Raw genomic sequence first — 18,960 nt, 5'->3', positions numbered from 1 at the left:
AAATCCACTAAGAGAGTATGATGTCACCTACATACATTCAGTAATACCAAGGACTTGATGACAGCAAGTCATGTTTTATGTGACAAGCAATGTTTTTAAACAAATGTATCTTTTGATTTAACATTATTGAATAACATGCTTAAATATCAGCTCCACTGAGACCAACTTTTCACAGAAAGAAAGCAACAGGAAAAGATAAGGAAGAGATGCAAAGAAGCATATTCTAATATGTACCTCCTCAGACCCTCCACCCTTTAGGGAACAGCCTTGGTCAATAAACTCTGAACAAAACCCACTGCAATAAAAAAGAAAGTCTGTTCTACAGCATGTGTTTCTGTAACATGAATCGGCTCATAGGGACTAGGGAGAATGCAGAAGCTGCATTAGTTCACATGGAATTTTTTCCCAGATCATTAATGTGTTGCCTCATTAATAATAGCAACTGAAGGCTAAGTACACTAACAGTAATAAGCCAGGAAGGAATCAGTATTATATATTTGATCCTTCTCTTACAAGTGCTTATTGCAAGTTCAACCCTGATCTTTGTTTAAAATATATATACATATATATATATTTATATTATATTATATATAACAGATTATATATAATTATATATACATATGAAGGTAAAACACATATATAATAATATATAATATATATTATTTATATTATATATTATATTATGTTATACATATATATCTATATATGAAGGTAACACTGAACAATAAGCAGAGGATAAACCTCTGGTATCAGTACATTTTGTACAAAGCTTGTAATCTTCTCACTATTTGTAACTTCTGATGAAAATGTCCCTCTGCCCTTGTATACACAGACAAGCTCAACCCTTCCTTACATTGCCTTCCACCAACTTACCTTCAGCTTTATCGTTTTAAATATATCCTACATTTACTGCACTGCTTATTTATAAAAAATTTCATGTTGTTTCAATTGTGCTAGCAGTTTTACTGAATTGTTATTGTTTTCATTAGTGCTCTAGTTACAAAGTTGCATTAGCCCTACTACTTTATGAATTTGCAAACTGTAATTTTTCCAGAAATGTATATATAATAATAAAAATGCTGTATTTCCATATACACTGAATATATAAAGCACTCTCCCAGGATTTTTTTAGATATAAACTGTCTTACTACCTTGTTTCCAAAGATTTTATGTGTCAATGAAATGTGTCATATCAATTTATAAACAAAATGAGGAACTATATTTTCTATTTAGCCTTAAATACAAATTGAGTCATTCATTTCTTGAATCACACATCTCTTAAATAGACAGAATGTTCTGATATAACAATGATAATTATCATCTAAGTTAAAACCAGACTGATACATTTTGTAAGAAAAGCAAATATTCAGTGTTGACATGAATTAAATATATATTCATGAATATTAATCAAACCAACATCAGTCTTTTCAAATGAAGCAGTCTATAAAATGTCTAAATATAATTTAAGGACATTTAGAAAACATTTTTGCTCATAAAACTAAAAAGATATTTTAAATGTGTTTATATGGTAAAAAAGAATTTAGCAAAAGACTTTTTGTTTCTTTCTCAAAAAAAAATCATTACCTAATGATTATTTGTTGTTAAATAATATAATACCAATCACTAAGCATTCTTTTACGTAAACGGTTCCTTCTAGCAACCAGCATTATGAAAGAAAATTTGTGTTATTTGCACATGACAGAAATACAACACATAATTAACTCATTAAAAATACAGTTCAACCCAAGGAGTTATAATTTATTATATCAACCCCAATTCAGATATACTATTTTTAAATTAATTTATATAATAAATATCAATTAGTTTAATAATTACATAAGAGAATACTATTCTCTTTCTCACATAGTCCATAACATGCTAGCATACTTTTATGGACCCAAGCAACCCTGAATTTCAAGGGACCTTTTTTTTTCCCAATTACCTATTCAAATTTACTTGCTTAGAGATAGTCAGCATGTTTCTCTAGGAAAAAAAAAAAAAAAACCCTGCACAATTGTCTGCTTATAGTGTGACCTCTTTCACTTGGGTGGGTATCCTTCTCCATCACTGACTAAGTGAGAATGTAACCTTGTCAAACCGAAGGCAAAAGAATAATGAGCACACAACAGGCTAACCCAGCATGGAAAAGGTTGTTAAGGAGGTTGCAAAACAAGTACTCTGAATGACAAAACAGAAGTAGAGTCCAAAGAGTAGGTTTATATTAAAGAAAGCCCTCAATAACATGAAAAGCATTAAATCCCCACCCTTGGATTTCTGCCATACAAAACTCCATTCAAATGTAATTATTTTATCAGTTAGTAACCAGATTTGATTAATATGTTTTTGAATGAATCCTGGTACAACAGGCTTGAAGGAGACACCTTTGTGAAACATCTATTTCCACAAAGAGCTAGCCAAAAGTAAGTACGAACAAGTAGATCATGTTTTATGTTTACCAAACAATTACATTCTCATCCAACAGCAACAACAACAAAAAAAAAAACAACAAATATTCCAATTAAAGAACCAGAAATATAAACTGGAAGTCTTCACCAAACACCAGGATTTGAGTATCATTAAAACAAATGACAGTAATTGCCGTATTAATTGCTACCCAGATGTACTAACTGCCGTCACAGGGAAACATAGGAAAACATTTTTATAAGTGGTTGAAACCAGAAATCAGGCAAGTTCTGTTAGTCTTTGAAGTGTGAATTTACTTTTAAAACAAACAAATCTCAAACCTAAACCATTTAAGCACGTGCTGGGTCTATGTATTATATCATTGCATCAGTCATGCACACTTGGGCGTTCTTTTTCTACATTAAGACTGGCATGAAACTCTTGTTCCTGACAAGTTATACTTTAACAGAGAAACAGTGCCACCTTTTGGTCCCAAACAAAAGCCTCCAGTCTACTAATCTTCCAAACTGCCTTATTTCAGTTCAATCACTCAGACACCCATAAAAATGTCACTGAACTTCATGTCGCAATTATCATCTTCTAGAAATATTGTGTACCTACACAAACTAATAAAAATGAAATTAACATTAAGGTTGCTTCCAAGAGCAAAATTTCAAAATAATCCAAACTGATACCAAATACATGTACTTTAGATCACCAATATAATTTCTAATCAACATATCGTCAAAGACATTTTACCAAATTCAAGTATGTCGACCAACTGATATATTTTAAATATAAAAGAAAAATCCTTTTTTATAGCATTGTTACATTTCAAAATTGATTTTTAAAAATATATTAACTTAACATGTATTATTAATTTAGTAATTAGCAATGATATTAACAGCAAATTATCAGTTAAACCAATTATAAGTATCTTTATATACAAATATAATATGCTTCTGATTACTTACACCAATGACACAATGTCACCACGTTGTACTTCAAAATTCCTCACTTTCCAGTGGTTCAAAAGCACTACATCAGATGATTGGCTCCCCCCAGGATTCAAAGAAGGCTAGAAAATAAGAAGAAAGAGACACATCTATCATTTGTATTTTTCAATCTTCATGGTTCCTTGCACTTCACAGCTTTAGTGCAGTGCAATAAAACATTTCTAATATAGTAGCTTTCAATGAATTGCTGTTCTAAAGTAACTGCCAATGATGAGTTTTCAAAAAGACTCATCGGTATTCTTCACAGGTGAATGGGGTGGGGGGGGAATACATCACCAATACTCATTTGAAAGGAAAATGTGCTAGATATTCAAATCTTTACAAGCTCCAGTAAAGAGGTATGAAAAGCTTTAAGAAGGATTATTAAAAAAAAAAAAAAAAAAGGAGGAAGAAGTGAATCATACCTCCCAAAGGAATATTCAGATGGGATCTAATGCCACAGTAGTGCACATCACTGTTCCATTTGGGAAAAAGAATAAATAATCTCCAATCAACCAGGGAAACAGCCATATGAAAAAGAGAAGGGAACAGAAGAAACAAGGGATGGGACAATCATAGGAGATGTGGGCATTTCCCACGTTGACCTCTCTCTTCTAGAGAGAGCAGGGAGCGAGTATCCAGGTCCCAGTTTCAACCTAGTAAGTGACCTTCACCTTAGGATTCATACGAGTCTAGATGTGCCTGAGGACGGATGGGGCAAAAACTGAAACATGTTTTATGTAAGAATTCATCTGAAGGTCGGGAACCATTAAGGCATAAAAATCTGAGGAACCATGAAGACAACACACCTGTCACTTGGACAGGGGTGCCAAAAAAGCCAGTAAATAACAAGTCTGAAACCTGAGGTGGGAACAGAGAAAATAAAAAGAGAATAGGGAAAACTAGGATAGCTTTCTTGCCATTGACTCTCCAAGGTCTCTGGGCATGCCACGAGGGGAAAGCGCAGTCTCTGTGGTAGTGGGGAAAGGGCCAAACCACAGTGGAGCCCCTCCACCCTCACTGACAGGGGCAGCACAGCCCAGGGCAGAAGCCCGGAAAACAGTGGATGCCACACAACAGCCAGCCTCCGGAGCAGGAGGGATACACTCTTTCTCAAAGACTCCTGAAATTATTTGAAGATTTCCATAAAGCCAATGTGAGCAAAGCTGTAAAAATATTGTGTGGGCGCAATTATCGTGATCTTTTTGTGACTCCCCACATTTTCTCATGGCCAAAATATACTGGACATTTCTGAAGATCTCAAATACTCCCACAGCTTCTACCAACTCCTTTACGTGATATGCCTAAGTATCACTATCTTTATTTTTAAATTCTGGGCTACTCATTTAACTTGACTATCTCATGTAAAATTCAACACAATTAAATGGAAATTGTCATTCTTTCTTACCAAAAAAAGCTTTTCTTTCTTATTTTCTTATATCTTAGTTACCATTTTCCCAGTCAACCAGCTAAAAATCTTGGTTATCTTTTTACTTCATATGGAACCAATCACCAAACTAAGGAATTTTATTGTTTTCTTCATGAAGTCTTTCACTTATGGTCCATCTTTCCTCTTCCCTCTCCCATTAACATAACTGAAGCACCAACTGTCATATAACTAATCATTTTCACCTGCAAATCAGAAAGGAATGATTCCATTTCTTTTTAGCCATATGATTTTGAGCTAGTTTTTTTTATTATGTTTCCATTTCCTTACTAGTAAAGTGGTGATAATTAGTAACTTAGCTAATTAGTAATAATACACAATAATAACCAGTATGACCAAGTGCTCAACTGTTCTTTTAATGATAACCAGACATAGTGAGTGCTTACCATGTGCAAGGCACTGTTCTAAGAGTTTTACAAATATTAACTTACTTGGTGAGATCATTCACTTCAAGGGCATAGAACAGTTCTTGAACCACAGATAAGCTCTCAGTAATCTCTATAACTGGTAATATTTATTAAACAATTTTAATGATAGGTAGTTTTGTGTCCTTTCTCAGGTTCTTCTGGCTCCATAATAAAGAACAGAGCTGATACAGTAGGATGAATCCAAGGGGCTTTTTCGGGCCATGTGCTAAGGAATGGAACTTTTGCCATCACACAGTAGGGTTAGATTAAAAATTCAGCTTCCATGGGGGTTCATTCTCTCTCATTCCTATTCTCTATCTCCCTCTCTGTCTTTGAGTTTACTATCTTACAAGTCTTTTTCCCTTATTTCTTTCTATTTCTCCCCCTATACAACTGATGTAATAAGAGAGGCCATCTGAACCATAAAGAGAAAAATCTCCTCATTGTACTTACACTGGGTCTGTTTCTTCTCCTTGACACCAGATTAACGAAGAACAAAGTGATTTAGTAATCTGACTGCTCTTCTTCAGTCTCTTTTATTGCTGTTTTTCAAAAGTTTGTGGCTACCGCTCATAATGAGAAATGCATTTAACACACATGGACAAACACAATTCTGAACAAAATTCCACAAGACAATAATTACCTTTATGACATGTACCCTGGTATTTTCTATTCTCTCCTAATCTGTTTTGAAAATTCTGTCTATAACCAACCAAATTAAGTTCACATCCACTGTCTTGATTTTGCAACTGACTAGTAAGTTGCATTCCACAGTGCTAAAATCCTAACTTTAGACAATTCTTCTTTAACCATTATCCTATGACTGTTGCAATTTTCCAGAATTCCACCTTTAGTTCATTCATTAGGGTTTTTTAATTCTTCCCCTGAAAGTCTCATCAACATTCTCAGTTGCAAATACCATCCACATACCAATGACATCTAAATGTGTAGTCCCCAAATCACTTTTCTCTATCCTCAATCTGCAGCACTTCACAAGATAGCACGTGCAGACTGTAATGTAATTTTTGCTTACCTGTCTGTCTCTACAACTAAGCAAGAAGCATTTTTATCCATCATGGTAACCCATAGTTATTTTATACTCCCAACACCAACTACTTCTCTTAGAACTCACAGCTCTAAGTGGTTGCTAGACATCTCATCTGGTTAAGTCATTCCCCTACCTTAAATCCTTCACTAACTTCCTAATACTACCAATATGATGGGCTTCAAAATCAAAATCAGGACATACATGATCTGCAGGACCCTATCATTCCCCATTTACATAGTTCCTACCTGTTAAATTAAACCATAAGTAGCGTATTCACTGACACTTCCGAGCTATCATATAAGCAAATATTTCTGCCTGAAATGTTCCCTTTTTCCACTTTCTGCCATCTTGTTAACTCACACAGCAAAAGAGCATTTGCATCTCATGAGGCAATTTCACAGGAATTCTTTCCTAACCCTCATTTCTGCTTCTCCCTATTGCCAGCTTCAGTGTCCATTACGTAATCAAAACTCTCAAGTTCCCCATCACCAACCTGTGATCATTTCTATCACACCATATTTTAATATGCATTCTAATTATTGCTTTATCTCTCTTTCCAAGATCCTGTAAGCCTTTTGAGAATATGTTGTTTCTTATGTCTGTGTACTTGACATCTAGGCACATAGGGTGATTAATAATTTTCAGTGGAAAGGCTGAGAAATATCAATTATTGAAATTCCCCCCAAACTTCCTAAATTAACATGCCCAGAAGAAAGGTCATATTCCACTCCAGCTCCCAATTCTATTTCTGTATTCCCCTCCTTAGTTAACAGTATACCACTCACCCTGCTCCACAGACTAAAATACTCCTGAGTTAGCTTCACTTTCTTGCTCTCCCTTTGGTCTCTCATCATCTGACTGTTCCTCTGCCCAGAATACCTTTCTCCTACTTGGAAAATTCTACTTATCTCTCAAAGCACAGCTTGGATGATGACTTCTGTATGAAGCCTTGAATAAACAAACAAAAAAATACCTGCAGTTCCCTTATAGAAATTAGGAAATTACGTACTGGTGCTCCAAGCCAGAGGACAAAGAATCCCCATAGACTCCAATCCTGACACTTGGATTCATCTTTTCCTTATAGATCACTTGTCAACCACTTGTCACTTTTCTAACTCCAATTGTTAGAATCAAAAGGTAATGAGTTGCAAACAAAACATCTATATAGGGAAAAAATCCCAGAAGGAAGCATGTCTAATTTCAAACAGTAAAATATTAGAATCATCAGTCAATACCTGGAAAACCTTGTTTGATTTTATAAAGGAAACAATACAGTTTTCTTTTACCTTTCCTCTCCTCTACAAGGTTACATTTAATCATTCCCCCATCTGTGCTCCTTTTGCTATTGAGGTTGACTTCAACGATACTTCTTAAAACCTCGTTATAGGTACCTGCCTACATACATGACTCCTTCATTCAATTGTAAGCTTTTCACTTGCAGAAATCATGGCTTACCCATGTTTGTGTGCCCCGAAGAAGAGCTGAAAATAGTATTTCTGTATTTAAAAGTTTAAAATATTAAAGGTTTTAAAAGCATTTTTAAATAAGATGGTTCCTAGGCAATGTACATTATCTAAACAATATATACATTTCTTTTCATAAAAACATATTCTAGGTAAGTCTAGTAAGAAATCTTTTGTGCTGCATCAAGTTAGGCAATTTAAACACTAGCAATAAAGTTGAGGAGTGCTTTATTATTATGCATAATGAAATAATGCTGGCGTAGAATTCATTATGTGAAATAGAATAAAACAGAATAAAATTTTCACAACAGAATAAAATTTTTTCTTCACTGTTCATTTATGAATATGAATAATACTTATAGAAAAATTTTCTTCAATTGGGAAACTGTTCTATGGGACTATAACAACCATAGTTCTTTGTACTTCAATTTAAAAACTTATTAAAAAGAAGAAGCACTTAAGTTCCTGAGTTTCCTAAAACAACTTTTGAGAAGAAAAATAATGCACTAACTTCAAAATGAAAAATTTATATGAAAAGCTCATTCAAATAATGCTATTTCAGAAAAATTAGTAAGTCATGTTATTACTTAGAAATTTTACATCTCACTTTTCCTTGTGGGAATGGCAGTTTATGCTTCAAACAGAGCAAGTAATCTTTTCAAATCAAAGAAGTTACACACATGAAATCTAAATTAAAAATCATAAACTTTTGGAGACTAATGTAACCAGAGTCTGTATTTTCTTGCCATATTGTTAAAACCTTAAATCCCAGATTTGCCAAGACAACATCAAAATTATAACCAACTTAAGATAATCAACTTTGGAAGTAAGAAACCTCAGAGAATGGGGCACCTGCATGGCTCAGTTGGTTAAGCCATTGCCTTCGGCGCAGGACATGATCCTGGAGCCCCGGGATTGAATCCCTCATTGGGTTCCCTGCTCATCAGGGAGTGTGTTTCTCCCTCTGACCCTCATCTCTCTTGTGTTCTCTCTCACTCTCTCAAATAAATAGATAAAATCTTGAAAGAAAGAAAGAAAGAAAAAGAAAGAAAGAAAGAAAGAAAGGAAACCTGAGAATATTTAATCTAGGAGTTTCCACCTCCATTTCAAAAATGTGTGACTATGATACGTGTTCCTCCTGGGAGTCAAGGAGATTTTGAGTTGTAAGGAAAAAAACACTGATAATCATTGGGATTACAAACCCCACAGCTGTTCTGCCCACCTTTCCTTCAGTGACTGGCATCTTCAAGTGCAATCTATTCATGGGCTCCCACCATGCAGCAGTAAGGTTAAAAATCAACAACTTACCCAAAACCAGACAAAGACCCCACCAAAAAGGAGAATTGCAGACCAATATCCCTGAAGAACACAGATGGTAAAATTCTCACCAAGATACTAGTCAATAGAATCCAACAGTACATTAAAAAGGATTATCCACCATGACCTAGCGGGATTTATTCCTGGGCTGCAAGGGTGGTTCAATATCTGCAAATCAATTAGTGCGGTACACTACATTAATAAAAGAGAGGACAAGAACTATGTGATACTCTCAAAAGATGCAAAAAAAAAAAATCATTTGACAAAGTATAGCATCCTTTCTTGATTAAAACTCTTCACAGGGCAGGGGTAGAGGGAACATTACTCATAGAACATCTACAAAAAGCCCACAGCAAATATCATTCTCAAGATCAGTAACACAGCAGCGATGTCCACTACTACCACTGTTGTTCAACATAATACTAGAAGTCCTAGCTTCAGCAATCAGAAAGAGAGGGAGAAAGGAAGAAAGGAAGAAAGAAAGAAAGAAAGAAAGAAAGAGCATCCAAAAAAGCAAAGAAGTCATACTCTCACTCTTTGCAAATGTCCTGACACTCTCTACACAAAACCCAAAAGTTCTCCACCCCAAAACTGCTAGAACTCTTACAGGAATTCAGCAAAGTGGCAGGATATAAAATCAATACACAGAAATAAGTTGCATTTCAATACAGTAGCAATGAGACAGAAGAAAGAGAAATTAAGGAGTCAATCCCATTTACAATTGCACCAAAAACCACAAGATACCTAGGAATAAACCTAACCAAAGAGGCAAAGGATATGTACTCAGAAAACCACAGACTACTCATGGAAGAAATTGAGGAAGACACAAAGAAATGGAAAAGCTTTCCATGTTCATGGATTGGAAGAACAAATATTGTGAACATGTCTATGCTACCTAAAGCAATCTACACATTCAATGCAATCCCTATCAAAATACCATCTACTTTTTTCACCAAATTGGAACAAATAATCCTAAAATTTGTATGGAACCAGAAAACATCCCAAATAGCTAAAGGATTGTTGAAGAAGAAAACCAAACCTGGTGGCATCACAGTTCCAGACTTCAGCTCTATTACAAAGCTATAATCATCAAGACAATATGGTACTAGCACAAAAACAGCCACATAGATCAATAGAACAGAATAGAGAACCCAAAAATGGACTCTCAACTCTTTGGTCAACTAATCTTCAACAAAGCAGGAAAGAATGTACAATGGATAAAAGACAAACTATTCAACAAATGATGTTGGGAAAATTGGACAGCCACATGCAGAATGAAACTGGACCACTTTCCTATACCATACACTAAAATAGGCTCAAAATGGATGAAAGGCCTAGATGTGAGAGGAGAATCCATCAAAATCCTTGAGGAGAACACAGGCAGCAACCTTTGTGACCTTGGTTACAGCAATTTCTGACTAGACACATCCCAAAGGCAAGGGAAACACATGCAAAAATGAACTATTGGGACTTCATCAAGATCAAAAGCTTTTGCACAGTAAAGGAAACAGTTGACAAAACTGAAAGACAACTGACAGAATGTCAGAATATATTTGTAAATGACATATCAGATAAAGGGCTGGTATCCAGAATCTATAAAGAATTACCAAATTCAATACGCAAAGAACAAATAATCCAATGAAGAAACGGGCAGAAGACAAAGACAGACATTTCTCCAAAAAAGACAAATGACCAACAGACACATGAAAAAATGCTCATCATCACTCAACATCAGGGAAATACAAATCAAAACCACAATGAGATATCACCTCATACTGGTCAGAATGACTAAAATTAACAAGTCAGGAAATGATAGATGTTGGCAAGGATGTGAAGAAAGGGGAACCCTCTTGCATTTTTGGTGGGAATGCAAGCTGGTGAACCCACTTTGGAAAACAGTATTGATATCCCTCAAGAAGTTGAAAATAGAGGTACTTTATCACCCAGCAATTACACTACTGGGTATTTACTCCAAAGATATAAATGTAGTAATCCAAAAGAGGACCTGCACCCAATATTTATAGCAGCAATGTCCACAATAGCCAAAGTATGGAAAGAGCTCAGATGTCCATCTACAGATGATAAAGAAGATGAGGGATAAGTGTGTGTGTATGAATACTACTCAGCCATCAAAAAAATGAAATCTTGCCATTTGCAATGATGTAGATAGAACTAGAGGGTATTATGCTAAGCTAAATAAGTCAATCAGAGAAAGACAATTATCACATGATCTCATTAGCATGTGAAATTTAGGAAACAAAACAGAGGATCATAGGGGAAGGGAGGGAAAAATAAAACAAGACAAAAATCAGAGAGAGACAAGCCATAAGAGACTCTTAATCATGGAACTAAACTGAGGGTTGCTGGAGGGGAGAGGAGTTGGGGGATGGCGTAACTGGGTGATGGACATTAAGGAGGGCACATGATGTCATTAGCACTGGGTGTTATACAAGACTGATGAATCACTGACCTCTACCTCTGAAACTAATAATATACTACATGCTAACTAATCAAATTTAAATTTTTAAAAAATCAACTTGGAGAAGTCTTTTGGATAGCCCTTGCTCCAAAGACAGAGAACTGCGTTTACATCTTGGCACCGTTTCCTTACTCGCCAGATTACCTTAAACAGATCATGAAACCCCTCTAAGCCTCATTTTCACGTCACAGGGCAGTCCTGAGAAATAAAGACAGGGTCCACAAAGGGTTAACCCAGTGCATGATAGAGAGTAAACAGTCAACAGATTAATGTGATAAAGAGGATGCCAGCAACAATAGGACAAAAGGAAGCACAGTATTCTTTCTGTCAGATTCAAGATAAGAATAAGCTTCTGCATACGGCTCCGGATGTTTTTTCTTTTAAATACTACACTGGCAGTCTTCTGGCTGAAGATTCTACCACTTATTTCTAAATGCTTGGTGGACTGTTTCTCCATTTCTTTTAAGAGGGTAAAGTCAACATACCTTTTTTTTTTACAAGAAGGAGAGAGAGATGGGGGGAAGGGCAGAGGGAGCGGGAGAAAGAGAATCTTAAGCAGGCTCCATGCCCAGTGTGCAAACTGACCAGGAGCTCGATCTCACAACACTGAGATCACAACCTGAGGTGAAACTGAACAGCCAAATTGAAGCCTACCCAACTGAGTCACCCAGGCACCCCAAGTCATTATACTTTTATTTTGGATCTCAATTATTCTGCTTTTAGGAATTAATCTTCCCCAAATTTAATGTGCACAACTAGTTAAAAATATTTTCTGTAAAAATCTTATATCCATTATGTCTTAAATTACCATTTTTAACATACACACATACACATGCATATATAAAAAGATATTCATCAAAAATCCAAGTCATTAGCTCTGACTGACGAGATTATGGTTTCCTTTTTTTCCCCTTTTTTGGGGTGGGGGGAGGGCGGTTGGGGGATTCTTGTAACATTAAAAAGGTTATGGTATGATTTCCTCTGCCCTAAGTATTATATCATTCATGCTAAGAAAGACAACATAAGTCAGCAGATTTCAGCAGATGTTAATAAATTATGCTAAGCCTAGAAATAGCAGATTTCAAACCTACTTTTGGAACAAGTACAACACAGCAGTTGGGCTTTAATGCTATCTCTGATCAAAGACTATGCAGAAGGATTTTTATTTCTCCTACAAACAAATATTATTGTCAAGGTATCCTAAATTCTCAACTTGTGTCTAAATTCAAGCCAAATGACAGTTTGGGGAATTTATGTCTTGGTTTAGAAAAATGAAACTCCCCTAGAGAACTGAAGAGAGACATGATGGATTTCTTACCTTGTAAAATTTAGCCACAGCCATCAATCAGTAAATGATATTATTCTGATTTTGATTTTTTCTATAAATTTTTATTAATGTTTCTGTATATTCATTTTTTAATTTAAAAAAAAGTTCCCAACCTGTAATTCACTGCCTATTACCTACCAACAAAGCCTGGTTTTAACCTCACTTCTCTGGGCACAGTGCTTTCAACCCCTTCAGGCCTATAAAGAGCACCACCCACACTGGCAATATACAATCTAAAAATGTTTGAATATTACATATGGTGCTTTTCAAAGAGATGGTCCCCAGTTACAACCAGGAGGAACCAGCAGTAGCTCTCAGATTTCTTTTGAAGAACCATTATTAGAGAAATCAGGGTTGTCTTTTTTTTTTTTTTAACTGCAGCACTGGCGAAGAAGCATGAAATACCATTAAAATAAATGTATATTCTGATAATAGATTATTCTTACTATGAGAAGCCACACTTTTGAAAGACTATAGGTAAAATGCTCTAAAATGTCATCTTCCTTCCTATTTTTTTTAAAGATTTTACTTATTTATTTATTTGAAAGAGAGAGAGAGAAACAGAGTATGGTGGGGAGGGGCCGAGGGAGAGGAAGAAAGGGACTCCCCGCTGAGCAGGGAGTCTGACTCGAGGGTTTCAATCCCAGGACCCTGGGATCATGACCTGAGCAGAAGGCAGATGCTTAACCGAATGAACCACCCAGGTGCCCCCTTCCCTTGTTATTGAGGCTTCTAGAGTTTTTGGATTTGCCTCACTAAGTATACAAAATAAAATGAATAATAACTGTGTCCAAGTCCGCATGAAGATTTAAGTTAGAAATGGACCATTCCTTTCAGGTAAAGAATACTTATTATCCCTACCCCTTAATACTTGACCCCTTTCAGTGACCAACCATCTAATTCAAAAATTACTCAAACTTTTACCCATAGGTCCCTTATTTTGGGAAGGCTATTAAAACCTAGAGTCACACACTCATTATGCTTGAGGGTGGAAAGAAGAAATGCAAATCCCAAGGCATCTCAGGAAGTTTAGACTTATTAAGCTGAAGTTACATCTGACACTTTATTAATAAGTACAGAATAATGGGTTCTTCGTGCCTGCTCCAGCTTCCAGATGTTCCCCCACAGGGGTGTCTGGCGATATCATGAAGTCCCCACTAGAAAGCGCCCCCTTACAGAGTCACTTGAGAGCTCTGCTCTAGACCAGGCACAACACCTTGTCCAAACCATCTGGCAGCCTCTTTCTGCACATGTGTAGACTCAAGACAGGCCCCACAGAAGCAGGACAAGAGATACATTCTCCACATGTGCAACTTAAACAACAACAGGAAAGGAAAAGGAAGCCTTTGGTAAGGATGTGAAGCTATTAAAAAAAAAATTCATTCATGTTTTCTTTCATGTGTTCATTCCTTTGTCGCTGTAAAACTACTGAATTCCAACTCTGACCGGCACTGTGCTAGGCAATGGGATATTTCACCCTTGCAAATCCAGATTTGGGCCTAATCACATTTTATTCAGAGATCTGAGAGTCTTTTTTAAAAATAACTTTGTTTTAATCTTATCCTCTTTTTTTTAATGATTTTATTTATTTATTTGAGAGAGAGAGAGAGAGAGCATGAGAGGAGAGAGGTCAGCAGGAGAAGCAGGCTCCCCGCTGAGCAGGGGGCCCGATGTGGGACTTGATCCCAGGACTCCAGGATCATGACCAGAGCCGAAGGCAGTCGCCCAACCAACTGAGCCACCCAGGCGCCCCTCTCATCCTCTTTTTTATACATGTCCAGTTCTTCAAGCAAGCATTCCCCACTTAGGGTATTTTCTTCCCCCTTTTGACATTTCTGCATGAATCACACTCATATAAAATAACGTGTACTTCTGTAGATACTTTATTTTTTCTTTAAAAAGCAGGTCTTTAAAGCTATATTAAAACAAAGTTAAAGTGGACATACACTATATTAGTTTAATTTGGAAGTGTAATGGGTTGCTAATTTTTTATTCTCCTAAACTTTTGATTTTTTCTATGCACATAGAGTGACACATCACAATTTTACGGGCATTCTCATATATTACTTGTACAAATAAAAATCTTTACAAACTATCTACAAGGTAATTTGCCAAAACATATCTAAAGTCTTTAAAGTGGTCTTATCCTTAGACCTGGAAGTGTTACATTTGGTTAAACAATATGGTACAAGAATACTAAAAGCCATTAACAATCACATGACAGAAAAATATTTAAGGGAGCGGGGTGCCTGGGTGGCTCAGTCAGTTAAGCCACTGCCTTCAAATCAGGTCCTGATCCCAGGGTGCTGGGATGGAGCCCTCGGGCTCCTTGCTCAGTGGGGAACCTGCTTCTCCCTTTCTCCCCTGCTCTTGTGCTCTCTCTTGCTCTCTCTCGCGCGCGCAAGTAAAAATAAATAAAATCTTTAAAAATACATTTTAGGATACCTGGATATGTTTGGCAAAATAAATTAGGTGAAAATATAATAAATTTAAAAAGAAATATAGAGAAAGAAGGGAGAGAGGGTGGGGGGGAAGGAAAACAGTACAGAAAAAGATAAGAATTTATAATGGTTGAGAAAGGCAAATTTTGAAGTCAAAAGCCTGGGCTTATATCTGTTTAATTCTTAACAAATTAATCTTTTTGTTCCTATTTCTTCATCTGTAAAATGGATAATAGTGCCTTCATCACAGGGTTGTGGGAGATACTAAATTTACTAGTATATTTACAGTGAATACTACATTCTAACACCCAAAATACAGAGATCATTCAATATTTTCCAACTACTATTATTATAGAATAACATCTTAAAATTAATTTATTCTGTAAGGTGGTATAGATTATTTTCATTTTGCATATTTTTCTATATTTTCCAAGTTTTCTTCAATCAATATGCAATGCCTTAGAGTAAGAACTAGTTTTTTAAAGAGAAAAACCATCTGATTTTTACATCTTTTTATTACAAGTATTTATGAAGTATGTTTTCTTCCTTAACAACTTTCTTGAGTGTTTAAGCATCCCCTTAGTTCAGATCTCTGTAACTAGACAGCAAACTTTCTGGCTCAATGCAATAGTCCAATAACTATTAAACACTACCATTAAATATATGTATAGTGTTTCCTTGCTAATAAAACAGATATTGACATAGCTTTCCAAATTAATAGTTCTAATTAATCATGACAAGAAATAAGTTGTGTATAATTAATGAGATATAAAATTTATATAAACATCTCTACATATTATCAACAAGACAGGCTATTATATGCAGTATAAACCAGCTACATGGATACACCCATACATTGGCACCAAGATACACCTCAGACTGACAAATCCGTAACTGCCTCATAAAACTGAATGAAGCTTTCTTATTCCCTGATAGCTCTATAATCTCTCTAATGGGTCCCAGGTACCAGGGCATACCTATCTATTTACTTTACTTGTACAGCATCTGTGAAAAAATCTGTGAACAAAAAGATGAGACCGTGGTTTTAGATCTTTAGTTCCTCATTACTACTCGATGTGGCATCCTATAGGAAAAAAAAAAAAAAAATTCTAGCAGTAGAAAAGTATATCAGTAGAAATTCAAGACCCCTGAATTACATGAATCAAAGCAATCAGAATTAGCAGGTTCAACTGCGTAGGAAACAAACAGCATGTTAAAAGGAATTAAAAAGCACTGAGACAGATAAAAGAGACCGAAGTCCTTATATTGCTTCTTTATTGCTACAAAATAAACATTACAAAACCTAATACAAAACTGTGTATTTGCTCTTGATTCTGCAATTTAAGCTCTGCTTAGCTAGGTGGAAGTCAACTAGACTGACGTGATACCACTCAGGCAGCTACAATCGTGGAGATACTAGTGGTCCCAGAGGACAAGTTCCACTGTGCAAGCAAACCCACAACAGTACCATGACACATGGTCACCACTATTCCAGTCTCCAAGATCAGTTTCATCACCACCTTTCCAGCTTTTAGTAAGAGTTGTATACCATTTGTCCAACTTTGGCCAACAATCCCCTACTGTTTTTCTAGGCCCTCTGCTGCCATCTAGTCCCCAAACCAATGCCATCTATTCTTGAATTTTGTTTAGGCAGCACCTCACTAATTTGGGTTACCTGTTTGTTTCCTAACAAACCACTCCAAAACTATGAACCTAAAAAGAAAAACCATTTATTTTTTCATAATCCTGCAACATAAGTTTCACTCGGAGGGGCAGATCCTCTGTCAGCCTCTCTTTCCTGAGGCCATTCATGTGGCTGCCATCATCTGTGTCTCAAAAAGGGCTGGAAAGGGCAAGATGGCCCTACTCACACATCAAGCACTTAACAGGAACTCCCTGACCAGGATGCTCACTTATTCTCCAGTGTCCCCTCTAGCAGGACTTCCTGAGTTTCTTGCATGTTCCCCACTCACAAGCACTGATGAAGTTCCTACTCGAGTAATATTTGTTGATGAGCAATTGGCTAAAGCAAGTCATATGGCCAGATTCAATGTGGGAGGAAATGTGATTCATTGAGGAGCCATAACTGTAAAAATCTACACATTTCCCGTGCTAAGTCAATGGGCCATTCTCAGATGACACTCTATGCTTCTTTTTGGTCATTTTAAAAACTACAGATGGGATGCCCAGGTGGCTCAGTCAATTAAGTGCCTGTCTTCAGCTCAGGTCATGGTCACAGAGGGTCCTGGAATTGAGCCTCCAATCAGGCACCCTGCTCAGCGGTGCATCTCCTTCTCCCTCTTCTTTTGACTGCCCCCCCACCTCCACTCATGCTCTCTCTCTCTTTTTCAAATAAATACAATATTTTTTAAAATAAAAATAAATTAAAAACTACAAAAGTGAAAGATTGTTTATATTGTAAAAAGAAAGAAAGAAGATTAGCTGGCAAAATAAAAAACTAAACAAAAAATTAAAAGATAAACATGCTAAGCTATAAAGTATAGAACACACATTTAAAAGCTAAAAAATAAAGTAACAAGATAATACAAAATTAAAACTAGAAAGAAGAAATAAAAACAAAGATTACAACTCGTAAGAAAAATAAAAAATGAAAATTATACATTGATATAACCATTGATACAAGGGATTAGAAGAAATGAAATAAGCTAAAATTAGCATAAATGTTTGATGAATGATTTAACAGACCAATGTATGGAGAATGGAAAATTTTTTCTATTTTCTTTCTTTCTATGTCTATTTTCTTATTATTTTATTTATTTATTTGAGAGAGAAAGAGAACATGTGCAAGACAGAAAGCATCAGCTAGAGGATGGGGCAGAGGGAGGGGGAGAAGCAGACTCCCTGCTGAGCAGGGAGCCCAATGTGGGGCTCTCTCCCAGGACCCTGGGATCACGACTCGAGCGGAAGGCAGATGCTTAACCGAATGACCCACCTAGGCAACACAAGAAAAATACACTTTTAAAAGTACTAAAATTTAGAATTCAAAAGCTTAGCAAACCCAGAGAACCAGGAGTTTGGAAGCAAAAACAGTTCCCACGTCTGGCAAATGCCCCAACAACTTGTCCTACCCAAGAGTTGGGGGCTCTCTACAACAAAAGGTTTCTCAAGTATATTTTTTTTATTAAAGCATAATTGAGACATAATATTATATTAGTTTCAAATGTACAATACAGTGATTCAACACTTGTCTACATTGCAAAATGACTCACCCCAGTAAGTCTTATTACCATCCACCACCATACAGAGTGAAGAATTTTTTTTCAAACTTGAGTATTTACAGAGCTTGTCACAACACAGATTCCGAGGTCGTAGCAATAACTCCATTTTCATAGCACTGGGACAGGGCTCAGGAGCCTTCAGGAATAAGGCACCCCAGGTGGTACTAATAAAAACCTAAGGATGACACTAACTCTCAAAGGGCTTTCTCAGACCACGGGCCTCTTCATCCTTTGCATTGCACTTATTGCTTGAAGCCCTTAGGACAAGCCTACATTTAAAATTTCAGACTCAAAAGCTAAAATCCTCCATTCCCTTAGCTATAGCTCAATTTGAGCTGCTTTACCCTTTCAAGCCTCCCTCCAGCAATAAAGCAGCATTTTTCAAATTACAGGT

At 36.1% G+C, this 18,960-nt stretch overlaps 1 protein-coding gene across 4 annotated transcripts in view; it reads right to left on the bottom strand.

Annotated features, from left to right (window-relative positions):
- The window catches only part of IMMP2L (inner mitochondrial membrane peptidase subunit 2), an 866,166-nt gene that overhangs the window by 792,687 nt on the left and 54,519 nt on the right, over positions 1-18,960 (bottom strand). For all 4 annotated transcript variants that reach the window (XM_032304756.1, XM_032304753.1, XM_032304755.1 and 1 more), the window contains one exon: positions 3,378-3,481. In XM_032304756.1, the coding sequence (XP_032160647.1) occupies positions 3,378-3,481 (104 nt within the window). The remainder of the gene's footprint in view (positions 1-3,377; positions 3,482-18,960) is intronic.

The sequence above is a fragment of the Mustela erminea genome, chromosome 11, assembly GCF_009829155.1.
Source record: "Mustela erminea isolate mMusErm1 chromosome 11, mMusErm1.Pri, whole genome shotgun sequence".
Lineage (NCBI taxonomy): Eukaryota > Metazoa > Chordata > Mammalia > Carnivora > Mustelidae > Mustela > Mustela erminea.
The sequence above is the reverse complement of the archived record's forward strand: the minus strand, read 5'-3'. Positions and strand labels throughout refer to the sequence as shown.